This window comes from Rhodnius prolixus, unplaced genomic scaffold (genome assembly GCF_049639745.1).
Source record: "Rhodnius prolixus isolate KJV_2025 unplaced genomic scaffold, Rpr scaffold_15, whole genome shotgun sequence".
Taxonomy (NCBI): domain Eukaryota; kingdom Metazoa; phylum Arthropoda; class Insecta; order Hemiptera; family Reduviidae; genus Rhodnius; species Rhodnius prolixus.
Window position 1 is genome coordinate 7420728 of NW_027411605.1, and position 17290 is coordinate 7438017.

At 36.3% G+C, this 17290-nt stretch overlaps 1 protein-coding gene across 2 annotated transcripts in view; it reads left to right on the plus strand.

Moving 5' to 3' along the window:
* Positions 1-16148, plus strand: part of btsz (bitesize) — a 45885-nt gene extending 29737 nt beyond the window's left edge. For both annotated transcript variants that reach the window (XM_074129622.1, XM_074129621.1), the window contains 7 exons: positions 10008-10108; positions 10938-11122; positions 12221-12323; positions 12862-13023; positions 13134-13318; positions 13698-13906; positions 15647-16148. In XM_074129622.1, the coding sequence (XP_073985723.1) occupies positions 10008-10108; positions 10938-11122; positions 12221-12323; positions 12862-13023; positions 13134-13318; positions 13698-13906; positions 15647-15792 (1091 nt within the window). In that variant the 3' untranslated portion in view covers positions 15793-16148. The remainder of the gene's footprint in view (positions 1-10007; positions 10109-10937; positions 11123-12220; positions 12324-12861; positions 13024-13133; positions 13319-13697; positions 13907-15646) is intronic.
* The last annotated feature ends 1142 nt before the right edge of the window (positions 16149-17290 follow it).

Genomic DNA, 17290 nt, shown 5'->3' on the forward strand with positions numbered 1-17290 from the left:
GACTAGAAAGAATTTTATTCATTAAACAACACCAAGTTAAGGCGAACTTTTTCCCAAGAGAAATGCCATTGACTGAAATGTGCGACCTCTTTGGCCAAATATTTCCCTTCTCATTCCAATACTTCTGTTCTGTTCTTGGAGTGCAGCATACCACTTATTTATAAAAAGAAAGCATATCAGTCTTCAATTAGTGGTATTAGTGTGATCACATTCTGTTCTGCTTGAATCGATTGTTCGGTGAAATTGTTTCGCTAATTATTAGAAATAGTTTTAATTCACTCAAGGGTCAGAAAACTATCATAAAACCTAAAGAAAAATTCTTTAATTTCAATAATTGGTTTAATTTCAACACATTGCATACGCCTCACGTTTTGTTCAACAAAATGATTGGTTGCGTAATTCAAGGTGCCTGTAACATAGGCTATTGGTTTCCTAGAAGAAGCAACAATTCGGCTTCGTCATGATTAAATGTTGTCGAGACTCCCGTTTCTCCGTTTTCTTGTTTTTATTTTTGCGATAGAAATGATGGGATTCGAAAGCACAATAACATGAGTATTTATGGGTATTTATTTAAAGTGATTTTTACTATTGAGTGAGGGTATGGACAGAGAACACAGCCTCAATAGTGAAGATCACTTTCTATCAATCAGTGGACCTCAGAGGGTTACAAGAAAATCGTTGGACCTGTTTTTCATGGAAATTACTTAACAGGAAAATGAATGCAATCCCTTGAGACTTTCGGATGATCAATTTTCTTCAAGAATCCTTTCTATTTGAAAATGAATTTCAATGAGAACTTAACAGTTCCACTCAATGTTCCGAAACAGTCTACTAGGCTTGTCATAGTGATTAAATTTAGAACTTAGGTACTCTCAGAGATGGAGCCACTTCAATACTTTACAGTGGTGTCGGAATTTTCTGTTTGATAATAATTGGAAAGCATTTACAGCAAAGTCACAGCGAGCTCAGTTAAGTTAGTTGCATATTTCTCAATCCAGCTTTTGCTTTAACAAATACTTTCAAAAGGAGTTTGTCCAGTGCGCTTGCGCATAGAAATAAAGAGAGAAGAGTACGACGTGGTATCGGAATTAGACTAGAATATGTGACCTCGAGATTCCGTCGGCTGCTGTGTGGGACTACAGCGTCAGCAGGTTCGCTCCTTGTGCGTCGAACAGAACTCTGCGTAGGCACCGAGCCATCTATTGTCGCTCTCTCAACATTATCTTCTAACTACATCCATGAGCCAAGAACACTCCTATGGCCAGGACTCTCATATGACTTTTCTAAATGCAATGTGCAAGATAATAACCGAGGACTGCACTAAAATGGTGAAGCTTCTGTACTAAAAAAAAAATCATAGCGATCTTGCGGATATTCGAGTCCAGTGAGTGTGTGATTTGGGTCAGGTAAAGCCCTCTTAAAACAGAGTTGAGGGACAAATACCCCTCCCCCATCTAAATCTGCCAAATGTGTCACTTTACTAAATTCGTTTTCATATTTGCGTTTTTTTGGGGGGGGGAAACCGGTTCCAGCGATTTCCTACAAACTCGGCCTACTAATTGCTCTCTATTACGGTTTTATCTCCTTTTCCACTGTGAATAGGAATTCAGTATCTGAGTAAAATGCCAAATTTGTGGTAAATGGATGACCGGAAGTGGCACGCTTTCAGTTTGTTAGAAAAAGTTCCAGCGAGTTGTTTAAAACTCACGTTGAGCTCCAAGACTTATCTTACGGAAGAGGAAATTAAGCTCTCCTCTATTGTGAACTTGCAACATTATAATTATGCAAGAAATATCAGAATGTGTGATGAATGTCAGTCCAACGGAAGCATTAGGTGCTCAATGGGTTTCATGTGAATTGATTAGGAAGTTAGCAGTGAAAGAAGATCACATGAGTATTTTGGAAATCAGATCGTTTATTGGAATTAGTATTTGAGTAATATTTAATGAATTTAGATTAAAAACTTTTGGCAAGTTGAGAGCGTCGAAGTGGGTTGCAGTGGCAGCTGTCGCCCCCATAAGTGCAGCACAATGAACTTCCGTCCCCGCTTGCCAGTACGATAATGCTCAGGTTGGTATTTGTTTGCCTTTGTTTTATCTAGCCAACCGCGCGTTGGATTATCGTCAGGAATATTTGCTGGTACAACTCTCGGCGATCGCAGATTACGGTGGCCTCGTATTGATTAGTTCGACCAGAGTTCACAAATTTATTTATTTATTGCACTGCTTTTACATTAAAGTGCACAAAGAGCAACTACAATCTTGCGACCCAAAACAGAGCCGAACTGGCTCCCCAGACGCTCCCAGTAGGCGTTTCCCCCCGAAATTCGTTTTTCAACTCTGCTTCGATTTTCCTTGGAAATGAGATTCCAACGGTATTCTCCGAACTTATTAACACATCTTTCAACAAAATTGTTGTTCATTTGTACCCTTTTCTCAGTAAAATTGATCTGTAGGAAGCGCCTCAGAGAGCTGCTGCCTCCAGTATCCATCTAAAGTTCATTTCTTTGTAATGTACCCGAAGTATCAGTGATATTAAGGACTTTCAAAGTATTCCTGATATTTCAATTTTAAAGAAAATTGATTATTCGAAAGTGCAAAATTGCATTTTGTAGAATTACAGCAATTGTTGAGCAATGTTGGTGCACTTTGATTTTTTGTTTTTGTTTTTAAAAAGTTTCTTGCAGCATTGCTCACATTTCCGTTCCAGTGTTTCCTTTTACTTCCTCCAACTTCCTAGATCCGCGGGTGTCCTTTTAATGTCTTTTAAGAACAAATTCTAACTTTCAATAAAATTTAAGTGACTTGTAAGTGGTCAGAGCAGGGATGTCCCTTGAGTGATAGATACTCGTAGTAAGAGAATGGAGATTTGTCTGATCTGAGAGCAGTTCTGCCAACCTAGCTAAGTTAATAAATTAACTGCGATTGGACGCAGGCGTGATTTCCGGTGCCTTGGTGTGAGCCTTCTGTGCTACCCGCCCGTTCCAATCTTCTACTTCAAGGCAAACCGATTTTAAATCTTTAGTAATACTTTATTGGCCAATATTAAGTTACATGGATTAGAGTCTGCGCAGATGGGGTTCTACTTACCCCAACATATTTTGATCTAATTTTCATCAAGCTTTTGTATTTTCGTCGAGATTTCTTGAATTAATTGAGTGCTTAAAGTAACATTTTTTGGTCTTCAGGGGACATCATTGCATTAATTTCCTGTGTAATATTCGTTGGAGATATCGCAGGTGAAGAGCGACTGACACCAGCAAATCCTGGCAGCAGATAGATCTCATTGCTTTGATTAATCAGTGTTCAGTTTAAGACTTCAGTTTTTGCGAAATTGGAATGATCTTTTTAAATGACCACATTGTCTCGAAGAAGCTGGTCTCGAATCCACGGAATAAGACGAGTTATATAAGCCTGTGAACCTCAGACGCTGACCTGCCTTAAATACCCCCCCCCCAAAATTAAGGCACATCAGCAGATATTCGCAATGTGTGTTTTCCATTTATAGTTTGGTCAAAGCTCCCTCATAAGGATTTCGTTATATCGAGCGAGGACAGTTTGACATATTTTAAGAAAATTGTTCATTTAAAGTATTGAGTTTACTTCTTAGGATTTATTTACTTTCAGTGACTGAGAATCAAGTTGGCAGCACTGCTTGGTGTATTGTGACGCAGTGGCAACAATGCACGTTTACTCAGAACAATAAGCACCAAACAATAATGTTGTTCTAATGAAATAAAGAAATTGTAAACAAGAGTTGCCATAATGATAGGAGTATACAGTCTTGGGGACCTTGGACGCTAAGGTCTATGTGTTGACCTTAGTCTGCAATCAGCCTCACATAACTGCTGGTCCTGGTGTACTTTATTCTCCTCTGAGTAGACTTGTAGTGTTTGTCGCGCTGCCACTGTTCAACAACTTCTTCACATTAACTCATTCTTTCCTTCTTTTCCTCTTCACAGATTCCCTTCTGGAAATATTAGTTATGAGATTTTTCCTATTTGTGGTTAGCTATCTGAAAAATGAAAAATTTCAAAATTCCAAATCTAATATCTAGTTTAGATGGCAAAGGGAAATCTAGCGGAAGTGCTTTTTCCCTAAACAGATTTTTCAGCTTTTCCAATATCCTTTAAACTGTCATACCGATTGCATTCTGCACATTATTACCTTGTCTCTTAAACATTTGCCTCCGAAAGATGCTTTCCTTCGAGGCGAGGGAACTCTCACCAGAATTACCAACTCTACAATCATATCACCAGTACAATATTAATAGCAATTAAATATTCTATGAACATTCAAAATGTGAAGAATATGAATCAAGCCCTCCTCTAAAGGTCATTTCCTTCCGGTGCTCGTATCAAAGAGGATGAAGTATCTTATCTACCCAGCGTTCCTAAGCTAAATATGGTTCGAACTATAAAAACTAATTTTCAAGAAAATTTAATAAAATTTCGGCGACGACAATTGGTGCCACTTATTCTTCGTGAATGATTGAGTATAATCAAGATTGTAGGAAATACTTGATGGTAATGTGAAAGAGCTGCAGAAGTAGAAGTAGAAGCTCCCGGACTGTGGCAAAGTGCCGCCACTTTCTCTGACATACTGGCTGCACGACACTCTTCTTACCAGGATCTACGACCCCTACTTTTACTAAACTGAAGTATGCCCATTTCTTTGGACTGCATTCAACATTCTCCATGGTGTGACTGTAGCTCCGGACCGGACACAATCCCTCGCTTTTTTTGTAGAATGTCTTAGTCCTAGAGAGCCTTGGTAGTACCTGCCTCCTGCCGTAGCTAGAACCGAATTTTCATTTCGGTCTAAATAATCAGCCTTAAAGACGCCAGCACTCAAACTTTACCACAATTTGTAAAAGCAAACTTTCTACTGAAATGACCCTGGATAGAAGCATTTCCCCTGAACTGCCAGAAACAAATTTTACGAATAATCGAATTTCCCAAAGATTACGAGAAATTTAGACAATCGTAGAAGCCATTTTGAATTATCCGGTGGGTAAAGTGACACGTCCTGTTCAGGAATCCTTTTCAAATTGGGTATTTCGCTTCAACATTATACGATATAAATGATAGTTCCATGTTTAGGGAGTCTATCCGAAATGCTCTCATCTCTGGATGAATTTGGGCGTTAATATGGTGAGAGAATTGGGCATACTCCTGTGATGTACTCAAGGGAAAGGGCACTCCACTCTAAAGTGCCCTTTTGAGTTGTAAAGTATGTTCAACCACTTAAAATTAATAGGGCTAAATGTGTTGCTAAATTGCCGAGGTAGAAGTAACTGAAGTAAATTCCTGTTAACTTCTTACTAGGAATCATATTTACCCATATTAGTGTATACATCATCATTTTTTGTCAGCTGTGACGCTGTGCGCCTCCAGGCAGAAGGAGACTTTTCCAAGACAGGTTTCTGAAATCTCTATGATATAGTTTTCTCCTTTGATGAGCGTGCTTTCCTGTTGAACTCGAGGCAGCAAACTTTCTCAATCCTCTGTACGCCCAATAATAATTTGTAAGGGGGGCAGCTTAGACTTTGAGATTAATTTGTCACCTCTACTGGGTAAGAAAAGCGGTCTTGAAGAAAGACTATGTTGACCACTTAGCTGGCCGAAACGAGCTCAGATGTGTTAATGGCAGACTGGCCTACATGCCGGTTACACCCTAATTCATACCCTGCTGGTGCTGCTGCTGCTATATATAAATTATTAGAATTTCACGCTTTTTAATTTAATGCAGATTAGCCCCCACCACTGCTCCTGTTCGCCGTTCAGATCGTCATCTTCAATGCTTTCACCTAGTTTTATGTTTCTACCCTAGTTAACTCACTCCATCTCTAAAGAAATCGATATAATGATGATTGGGAGTGCTGCGATGTTACATTGCCCTGGATGTCGGTGGTAACTAACTAATACCCTGAGAAAAAATTCAATCGCTTGCTGGAATGTTTTCCCAAAACAAAGTGTTAGAATTGATCTTGTTCGCACCTTGTGTTAAAGGAATTACATATTGAAACCATTATCAAAACATGGGGAAAAACGTGTGAGTAAAGTGGTTCTTCTAGCCAGAGGATTTGGAATGTAGAGGGGAACCTAACAACCTTTCATCCAGAAATTCCCTCAGGCGGATTGTGAGGAGAAAATGTGACCAAAGTATGCGTTAAATGCAGCAAGTTATTGGATTGGTTTTGATGGAGTTTTAAAAACTAAAAATCCATTTGATACAGTACTACTTCCTGTCCAGTGATTTGGTTCAAAAGCTGCTGGGGTCTTCCAGTGGCTCCGAACATCACATTTGTAGCTTCTCTTGTTGGTTCAGTTGAGTTGTACACACGTACGTACAGGTCTACGTCAACTTATAAAAAATAGCGCTTTTTCACACTCGGGAACTGCGAAATGGATTTTCGGCACGAGAGGATTCAATAAAAGTAAGAAATAAATTGGAAAACGGATTTGGAGGGTTTTTGTTCCTGTTCGAGTTGACGCACACTTTTTTATGAAAGATTTTCAACATTACCAAAATTTCCACTTTTATGGGTTTAAACGAAGCTTTTAGAAATTTTTAGTTTTATTTTTTTGGTGCAAGGAGCGACCACTGGAGAGCCATTGCCTGTGTAGGGTTACCGGGGTAGGCGTGAAACCAGGCGGCTAGTTCCCATAGACCAGCCCGAATGCTGTGTCTACACACCGACAGACGCACTGCTCGGCTGTTGTGTAACCTTACTCCAAGGAAGCCGCACACTTGGTCAGCAATAGGCGCCCCCCTCCTCCTCCTCTATCTCTCTCATTACCACCTGCGGCACACTCCATATCCATCACCACCAACAGACGGCATAATGTATGTTTCATACGGAAGTAGTCTGGCTCAATCAAAATTAATTAATTTCTTTAAAATATTTTCTCATCTTTTCATTTCTATAAACCTTGTTCGCGATTCCTGACAAGGACATTAAAGTGGTTAGAAACGTCAAACTACTAAATTTCTCCTGAAAGAAAATTATTTTTTATCCTTGGCAATAACGCGCTAATAAATAAAGTTTATTCCATCATCATAAAACGTTGCTCACTTAAGACATTTTTGAAATCAAACAAACCAAGTCTAGTGATACTTGGATTCGAAAAGATACTTCTACAGTGATCGATGACGTCTTTTCCAGAATTGAAAAATACATTCACTGAAGCATTATTATATTCTCTTCAAATTTAAAATGTCTGCTATTTATAGTTTTGAGATGTATTGCTCATCCTCTCTACATTCAGAGCTACTAACACTATCACACCAATGAAATCTCTCCTTTTTGCTTTGGGCACCCCTAAACTTTCAAATGAAGGCTCGGAATCGAAAATCTGCTTCTTTGATTTTTTTTTTCTGAACTGGAACAAGGACATTAGCTCCACTTTTTCTTATCGAAATCTACTTTTTTTGGCCATTTAAATTGACAGGAAAATAAACACTAAAATTTATCACACTTCCGTACAACTAATTTCCTTTTGATTTGGAGGTTAATTAGGGATTGAGTTCCTTCGGTAATTATCCAGGTAATGAGGTCGAACATTACACTTAATTGGAACACTTTTGTGGGAAAGTGTATTCCCATCTCTTCCCTAGAATGGCCTTGACTAGCTATTTCCTGGAGTATTCTTTTTATTCAAAGTTCTAGATCTACCATTGTTCAATGAGAATTTGAAGATAAATGAAAATAGTTGGAACCATTTTGGGAAAACTTAAGAAACTTAAAAATCAATTGAGTAAAGTGGCTTTGCTCTGTAAGTTATTGCGACTCCACAGTGGCACTAAGTGCAGAGTTGAACTTTCTGTAAATTCTCGTTTGTGAGATTTACTGACTGATTTAGGGGTCCCAAAATGTGAAACTGAAAATCACTGGGTGTAAAAGTAAATTAAGTTTTGCCACTTGCTCCGTCCTAGAATAATCTTCCCTCTCCTCTCTGTGAACGTCACTGCATTATTGTAACGTCATCATTAAGTTATAAACAATCTCAGGTTACAATAGATTAGGTTACAGTAGGAGGAGGTTGCAGTAGTTACGAATCTAGGCTTTGTACTTATTACTTGTACTTTTGTGTACGTACGCACTTACGTACATATCTGCAATTAGTTCGCTAACCTGTTCACTTAGTGTTTCTTGTTCCTATCACTTGGGGGAACATTCCAAGGCTTCATGATGATAATGTCTTACCTAATTAGGGCGGCTAAGATACCAACTAGTAATTCTATTGTGGGCAGTCATAAAAATATTCTTTCTTACAGTTATTTATTATAATTTTCGTAGAGAAGCTATTGTGTTATAGAAGCCGTAATTCAAATACGATATCAACCTTATTTCCTTGATTAGTATATTCATTGCACTTAGACAGATCTAAATAGATCTACATTTTTTCAGGAAAATTCTATTAAACATAATTCCCGCTTTAAAGATCAAGAAATGTCCTTTCATTGAATATATCTTTCACTTTTTTTTTCTTTCCTTTCTACACTGTAAACACTGCTTCCTTGTAGGTTTCATACATTTATTTTTTACTATTTTCCGCAACTTTATTTAAATTCAGGAAAAGTGAAGTCAAGTTTCCCTCTAAAGTTATTTCAGAAAAATAATATGAGTACGAATGGTCTTGGCAGAATCCCAGTTGGCAAAATATTAGCCCTTAGTAGATGCGATTGAACAGTAAAGGCCACATTTTTATTAACTTCTGATCATTCATATAAATTGAAGAGTTGTATGGCCGAAAACTTTTGCTTGAGGTGAGTAGCCTTGCCATTTTGAGATATTTAGTTGGCAGTGTTCTTAAATATGTCTCCACGATTTTCTTCTAAAGACGCAAGTAAAGATTTATAATTTAAGAATCATTTCCGGGTTGTCCGCATGAATGTAATGTACTAGGCCTAAGTGAAATTTGAGCTGAATAGAAAGTTTTTGTAATTAGATAGTGATTAGCACAAAATCGAAATGACTATAAATTATTACCAGAAACGAAAATAAAAGGGAGAAGATTTTGAAGGGAAAAAGTTTATTTTTTATGGAAGGACACCCCTAATAATATCGTAAAGAATCGTCTGGAGGGAAACCAATTAGAGTAAGTATTTTGTAGAGTAACACACACTGACAGATATTAGCGCTAAATAGAGAAAGCGGCAAGTTGGTGTACTAGAAAAGATGAAGTGTATTGCTTTCTACAGACCTTGACTTGTACCTCTACACAACAGCAGTAGTCATTGAGCGTGTAGTTGTGAGTTTCGAAACTGCCCACAGTGTTGTTTTCCTATGAGAGAAAGTTCTGTTTGGCCGGCCTACCTACAGCTGTGTTGTGACGCAGTTAGCTACAGTATTACAGTTATATTTGCAATTCCGTTCAGAGCTACCATTCCAGCAATACTTAGTTATCTATCTGGCACATCGTTCTCTTAATAATTATTTTATTTTTACTGAATATTACTTAATACCGTCCAGTGGGAAATATTTAATTTAATTTTTTTTTATTATTGCAGTATTTTCGAAATTAGATGTTGAAAGTAAATGTTTGGAAGTCCTCTAATCATGAACACTTGCCACTTCAACTCCGAATTTCTTTAAAAGCTGTAAATTATGTAACTCCACAGAACTGCCCAAAAACGAATTCTCTAAGAAGAGTACTTCAGCTAAAAGCTTTGAGACCTGAAGGGTAGAGAAGCCTCCATTTTCGAGAAAGTAAAAGAGCCTTTTGAAAAAGTCACCTGATAAATCTAAACTCTCTTCGCTTCTTTAAAAATTTGATGCGAATACTCGGGGAGACGGAGCTGTTTTTGTGAAAATATCTTTAAGAAAAGTAGCACGTTGATCGATTCGGAAATATTTAGTTCATTTTACGTGACGTAGATTACAATTATGAACCTTTTGGTTTTCAAATTGTCTAATATGGCTTTAGGTGAAGAGAGTGGCAGAGCATAATTACCGAAAAAACTTGTATTAATTTGAGCATTGTGTACTATTTTGTGTTTCAGCTTGCGACGACGCAAGTATCTGTTCTGAGCCGGTAGGCGGCAGAGCTGCAGAAGAAGAAGTGGACAGGCTGATTAACCACCACCGAGCTACCGCCCTTGGGGTATGTAAGCCAATTAGTAGGCAAAGCTGTCAATAATTATTTGGGAAATTGTAAGAAAATTTAAACTTCATAGGGCAGCAGATCACAACCCAATCGTAACCTGAAGAACCTGTTAATAAGCCAAACAAGTCTGCCTTTCGGCTTTTATGTTTTGAAAGTCGTGTAAGTTTTCAAAATTGTACACGGCTGTCATCATCTGTAATCAATGGAGCACTTACTGCCACTGGACAGTGAACATTCTCTAGGAGAATGGTAGGAGAAGAATTGTAAAGAGAGAACAGACTGTTATTTAGATCTATTGCGGCCTGATCACTCTCACTGCAGCTGATGATACAACTCAAACTTCTCTGGTGTAGTTCTGGGAAGAGAAATAAAGGGATAACCAAATCCTGATTCCAACTCACCTCGCCCTTCTGATGCCCTCCTCAGTTATTTTAAAAGAAACCTCCAAATTTTAAGAACCTGGGAGGCATCTAGTAAATCCTCCTTCCAAACCTGGCAACTGCCCAGGTTTTTCAGGGCAGTTCCAAGAAAGCGAGAAGCCAGAACACTCTTCCGATCTAATTCCTTTCTCCGAGATATTTTGAGATTACTCCTCTCAATAAGAAGAGGTGGAGAGATCAGATTGTAAGATTCGTGAAGGATTCAACAAAGGAAGTTGTTAGCCTAAAAAGAGATGCTGTAGGTATCTCGTGGAGTTAGAATTATTTATTATTTTAGATAATCTGTCTTCAAGGTATCACTTCCTCTCAAGCTAGTGAAAGACAGTCAATAAATAACTTTTTAAATTTATTTTGTCCGTTACTTTAAAATATTTCATGATTGGCAGGCTCGAAGTGACTCGCTAGCCAGTGTGTACTCTGGAGCCGGTGAAGGAAGACATATCGGGGTCCCTGTGAAAGGGGAAGTCCAGTTCGGCTTGCAGTACAACTACAAACAGTCCTCGCTGGAGATTCACGTCAAACAGTGCAAAGACTTGGCACCGGTCGACATTAAAAGAAATCGATCTGACCCGTAAGTAATTTCTGCTGAACAAATTTAATGTGTTTGTCATGGAGATTCCAATCACTGATGTCTGTCTCAGTTTTTGGAGTAAGACAGCTGGCAAGTAGCCTTAGTATGCGATTATAACTGATAATATGTCCAATTTTATTTTATTTATACCATTGCTTATCGAAAAAAAACAGATTGGTTGATGTCTTGACAAATAAAAATAAGAATAAATTACTAATTTAAAATCTTCTCTCAAATAAATTGGTATTTTTGTGGGAATCCGCGTCTCTGGGAATTTCAAGGACTTCAGATATGCTTACTATGTGCTTAAGAGTTTTGAGTTGGCGAAATGAGCACACGCACTTTTGTGGCAACTGCATTCTATGAAAAAACCTTAACACCGCAGGGAGCACATAAATTTTCAGAGATTTTTGGTAGCATTGAAGATCCAACCGTCTTCTCCCGCCACTTACGAGGAAATCGGAAAATTGTCTACATTTGTTTTCAAAAGTTCGACCCTTAACATCAGAAAAACACATCCCAATATGTGCATGAAAGAGACGAGCATCTTCTCACCTCTGTTATTGAAAAGCATTCGATATTAAACTCTGCGACTTCCTCTATGATTATTAATGTGTAAAGCCAGACCTGCTGCGACCTAAAAGATGTACAGTACAGAAGTTGTCGTCCTAAGAAAAGTTGGATTAATTAATGCCGTTATCCTATGATAAGATGAATACTAAAAATTAGCCAAGTCTGGAAATACATTGTTGATGTTGGTTAAAATCTATTTCAATCGATATTTTATTAAAACAATTGGTTAAAAAAAAGAAAGAAAAAGCATTTTGATGATCTCATTCTGTCTAGGAGGTGCACCACAACTGCCCTGCCTCAATTATTTGCATAATTACCGTTTTCCAAAATAAAGGTCACTGTTTTTCTCAGCAACTCTTTGTCAAATATTTTTTCTTGCCCTCATCAGTTTTAGAAATATTAATTTATGGTTTACACTTGAACTCAATCTGCTACTGGAATAATTAAATACCTGATAACTACTTTCTCTTTCATGTAATCGTGTCTCATTATTATGTACAAAAAAGTAATTTATTACAATTTTAGGTATGTAAAGGTCTACTTGCTGCCAGACAAGTCAAAATCTGGGAAAAGAAAGACGCGCGTCAAGAAGCACACGTTGAACCCAATATTCGATGAAGTACTTAAAGTAAGTCAATGATTATTATTTTATTAAAAAAAAAAAAAGTTCGAGTAAAAATTAAATTATTGCATGTAGAAGTTATTGTAAACAAGTATTTATCCTTGATGTAAGAACTAAACTGTAGCCCTAAACAAAAACATATCCAAGGATTATTCCCACAGCCTTCTCTTTTAAAAAATATAACTTATTCTTCTCAGGTTTAATTAATTATTTACCACGTATCCAATTATTATCATGCTAGTACAGTGTTTACAAGTTTTGATAGTATTTACTTATCTTACTGCGAATTTATGTGAATTCAGCACGTATTTATTGCAAATAAAATACAATAATTTTGTTTTCTACCAAGTATGGTTGTTTATTTTTATTGTTTTATTTATAAGAAAAAATATAACAGGAATCTGCAGCAAATTTGTTTTAATTTTATAATATATAATTTTCTAAAGATTTTTTTTTTATCTGATCCTGAGTTTTGCTGTTCTCATACTTATTGATATTGCTCAAGGGATATTTATCACTATAATTTGACTATCTTTTCAATCAGTTCCAGGTAAGTTTAGAAGGTTTAGAACATAGAACCTTATGGCTCAGTGTATGGCATTCGGACATGTTCGGAAGAAACGACTTTTTGGGCGAAGTACTTATGCCGTTAGAAAATAAAGTATTCGATGATCCGAATTATAAATTCTACACCTTACAAGAGAGGGTTGGTACTGAAATTATATATATTGTTATATAAAACTTTCTTGCGATAAGTATTGAATGATTCACTTTGTGAGGATAAATAATTCTTTCTTGGTCACGTGTTTTTTGCAGTCTGAGATGGTGGAAGAGTTGCACTGTCGAGGAGAGCTGATAGTTGGGTTGAAATACGAAACCCCAGATGAAAATTCTCAGGCAAAGAAACGACCTTCAAAAGGTTGCCTCTATGTTTTGATAAAGGAGGCTAAGAACCTACCAGCTGTAAAAAGTAATGGTACTTCAGATCCTTTCTGTAAGAGGTTAGTGTTTATTTTTTATGGAGAGTTTTACAGCCTAAATTGGACATAGTTATGGTCGATTGCGCCTTCAAATGTGACACGCCTTTTAGTTTATTCGTAAACATTTGTGTTTAACGATTCATTTATAACAAACAAAACGTCCACCTTCTAACCCAGTTGTTCGGATGTCTATGCGTATGTTGTGGCCAAATCTCTAGGAGAGAATAAGAAATTACTTGGCTGGAAGTATGCTTATACTGTGTATACAATGAAAATGAAAATATGTAATTATCTTCTACAATAAGAGAGGGATGTTTAAGTCTCTCGCCAGATTTTCCCTTAACTTTTCATTCCTGAATATTGTCATATACTCGTATTAACTGTTGGAAAACTTTTTCAGCTACTTGTTACCAGACAAAGGTAGATCTTCTAAACAGAAAGCGCCGGTAGTACGTAAATCTTGCAATCCATCTTGGCACCATACGTTTACCTATCATAATGTTTCGATGGATGAACTTGCCGAACGCAGTCTAGAATTAACTATCTGGGATCACGATAGACTGGCCAGCAATGAATTTCTTGGCGGCGTTAGATTGAATATTGGTACAGGTATGTATTAATTTCAGTGGATGATAAAGAGGCTTAACAGAAGTCTTTGCATTCTTCTTCCAATTAGTTAAATTAACTGTTTATTATTAGACCAAAAAAAAAGTTGGTTTTAGTATTATGTAAAGTCTATTTATAAATGTTAGACACATAAAAAAAATAAATATAATAACCAAAATAAAATAATCACCTCTAAAGACATCAACCATTGTCATACGACCGTACCTCGTAGACCGTCAGTGGTCTATTCGTACTTATATGAATTTCCTGACACTCATGTAAGTGTTTATCAATATTTGGTATAGTTTGGAGCGTATGAAATAATACAAAACAAATGTGCTTATGAACACTATCATGTGTTTTTTCTCTTTGTATGTTGACTCTTTAACTTGGCTTATTGTCAAGCTACGAATTTTGAATATATTTACCTTTTTGCTATCAATATATATTTTATTATAAAGTTTGTGAAGCCGTAAATTACATACATGGAAATGAACTGACGAGAAATAAAAAAATCTCACCCATCGCCCGGAACCTTAAAAGAATTATTCAAATAAAACTTTCGGATCTATGTGCGCATAATTTACAAAACCAAGTTAAAGAAAATCCTCGGAAGAGGTCTCTAAAAGATGAAAAAGTCATTCAATGAGGTGGTAACTGTTAGTGTTTTTTCAAACTCGAAATTTTCCGAGTTTGGTGTAGAGCATTCGAATTCACCCAATTGCGTCAAACGCTTCACTTGCTGTCTGATATATCCACCTCTGGATGCCTAACCTTATTTTCACCTAATTACGTTTGGACTATTTTAATAGTAATTCTATGTAATTTTTGATCACTAGTTTTTCAAAATCGTTACTTTCAGCGCAGTTAACGCACTGAATTGTATAATGTCTTCACAGGTAATAGGCTTCGGTGTGTGATGTCAGTTAACGACTGCGATTATCAAAGTTTCGGCTACATTTAATGTTCAAATTTAAGAAATATTTAAAAAAGGATGTAACACCCCTAACCGAAGCTCTCTTTTTTCCAGAACTCTTTTGTCAAAAGGCATAGATAGCTTCCAACCGTTCGGTATGTACGCGTCTGTGTTAACACTTTTGTAAGTGATGACGATTCCATTGACGATCACTCCTTTGTACTAATCGTGTAATGGATTTCATAAGGCCTATTCCCGTTTTATCTCTTTGGTCTGTTATCTTCCGATTTCACCTATATCTCCTGCTCATTGCTGCTACTACAGACATGGCCAACTGCCGACTCCATATCGTTTCAGCCCTTTATCATGTCTGTTTTCCTTCGATTGAGAAATCCAGTACTGGCGCCTTAACTTGATTTATATGTAAACAAGCATGATCTGTATTAAAGTGGTTAAATGGTTGCTTATTTCTGTTTTATCGAGCACACTGTAACTGATCAAATTTCGTGACTACATTTACTCGATCAAGACTTGCTGCCAAGATTCCGACGTCCTAATTCTCGTGTTTCTTTCTATCTGGAAAGATTATGTGTCCTTCCAACATGTGTTATTTTACTTTTAGTCTTAATTAGGATCATTAATTTTCATTTGAGCAAGATATTAAATTTAGTGAACGAACTCTGAAGAAGCTCTTCTCAATTTGCTGACCGGATCAATCCCTCTGAGTATATGTATAGCGCGATTAGCGATTAGTCGTCACAAATCGACCCTATTTTCCCATAGGCATTCACCTGTAGCTACTGCAATAAATAAATGAAATGTTCTAGGTAAACATCAAGGTAGACTGGTGGACTGGATGGACGCTAGTGGCAATGAAGTGACATTGTGGCAGAGGATGATAGAAAAGCCTAATTTCTGGGTCGAAAGTTGTCTTCCATTGCGACCATCACTTGATCTGCGCACCAATCCTTAATGCAGTTTTTGTTTTTGTTTTTTTAGTTAATCAGCGAGATTAATTTATTGTGATCTCTCTTTAATAATGTGATATAATATTTAAAACAATGATTAATACATTTGTTAAATAAAGCTTATGTATTTGTAATGAGCATTTCCATTAGTTATTTTTTACAATAATAATCGTTGAATTTATTTTCTCTTTATAAGTTCTGTATCAAAGAGTCTCGATCTAATTTTACGTTGTATTCTGAACATTCCTTTTGTGCATTCCTACCTAGGTGCTTAGAAATGTATTAATAAAAATTATACATTGTAAACAACTGAAATAAAATAAATGAAATGTTTAAGAACGGAAATAAACTATAAAACATTTTTGAAGTATTTGGAAATAATTCATATAAATAATATAATTATATAAAACATAATTTTTTTGGAAGCAATATTTGGCCTTCTTAAACAATTGTTTATATTAAAACTGTTTCAGTTCTTCTGATTTAAGAGATCACTGCTCATTTAAATGGGGCATAATCACACTTCTTCCATTTTGGAGCCTTAAAAAAATGTAACATTCCAAAAAATATGGTGAGCTGTGGTCAACACTTGAACCCATTTAATACTTATTTGAATGTTCGTATATATACATATATATATTTGCATATACTTACATATGACAACATTACTGCCTCGTTTTTCATTTTAGTAATTAGGCTAAACAACCTACGCATCCTTAGGGAATGGTTTAGCTCAAAGTTTAGCTTAGGGATCCCAGGTTCGAGCCCAGCTCCCTCTGCTTAGATTTCTTCATCCTAAGAGCCTCTTACGCTCACGCTCTGTTGCTGGACAGTTGTATTTACTGAGAATGGGAATGGACGAAAAAGAGCTCCGGTCGCTAATGACCTCAGATGTGTCTTAATTAAAAAAAATAATATGAATAATTAAGCCTGATTGGTTCAATTTAAACATTACGAACATTTAAACAAGAATTAAAACGTATTATTCAATAATAATAATAATTTTTATAGCTTGATCATTAAACCAATCAGAATGGAATATGTTGGGCTGGTTTTAAAAAATTTGAAGATCTAGAATTTTTTCAATACAAAGAGATACTATTTAGTTCATTACTTGAATAAAAATTAAAAGAACAATGCAAATTATTGTGAGTTCTGAATGTTATTAAGGTTTGATAATAAATACATTTTTATTGATTGTGTAGTGATTAACGTTGATACCTATAAAGGCTTAATTTTGCTTTTAGTTAAGTTGACATCTGGAATGTTGATATCCCGTAGTCGCCTTTTCATTGCATTGCCAGCAGTGGGTGGCATCCTACAATGTCAATCATCGGACAGCAAGCTTTCTTAAGAGTCTCCCAGAAGGAAATAATCTAAGTTTATAACTGCCATAAGTCTAAGAAATTTTAAACGCACGATTTTTTTTTTTTTAGTTAAACTTGATTTACGTTAATATCGAGAGAGGTTACTGTATGGTTCCTATATTTTATTTAACATAAA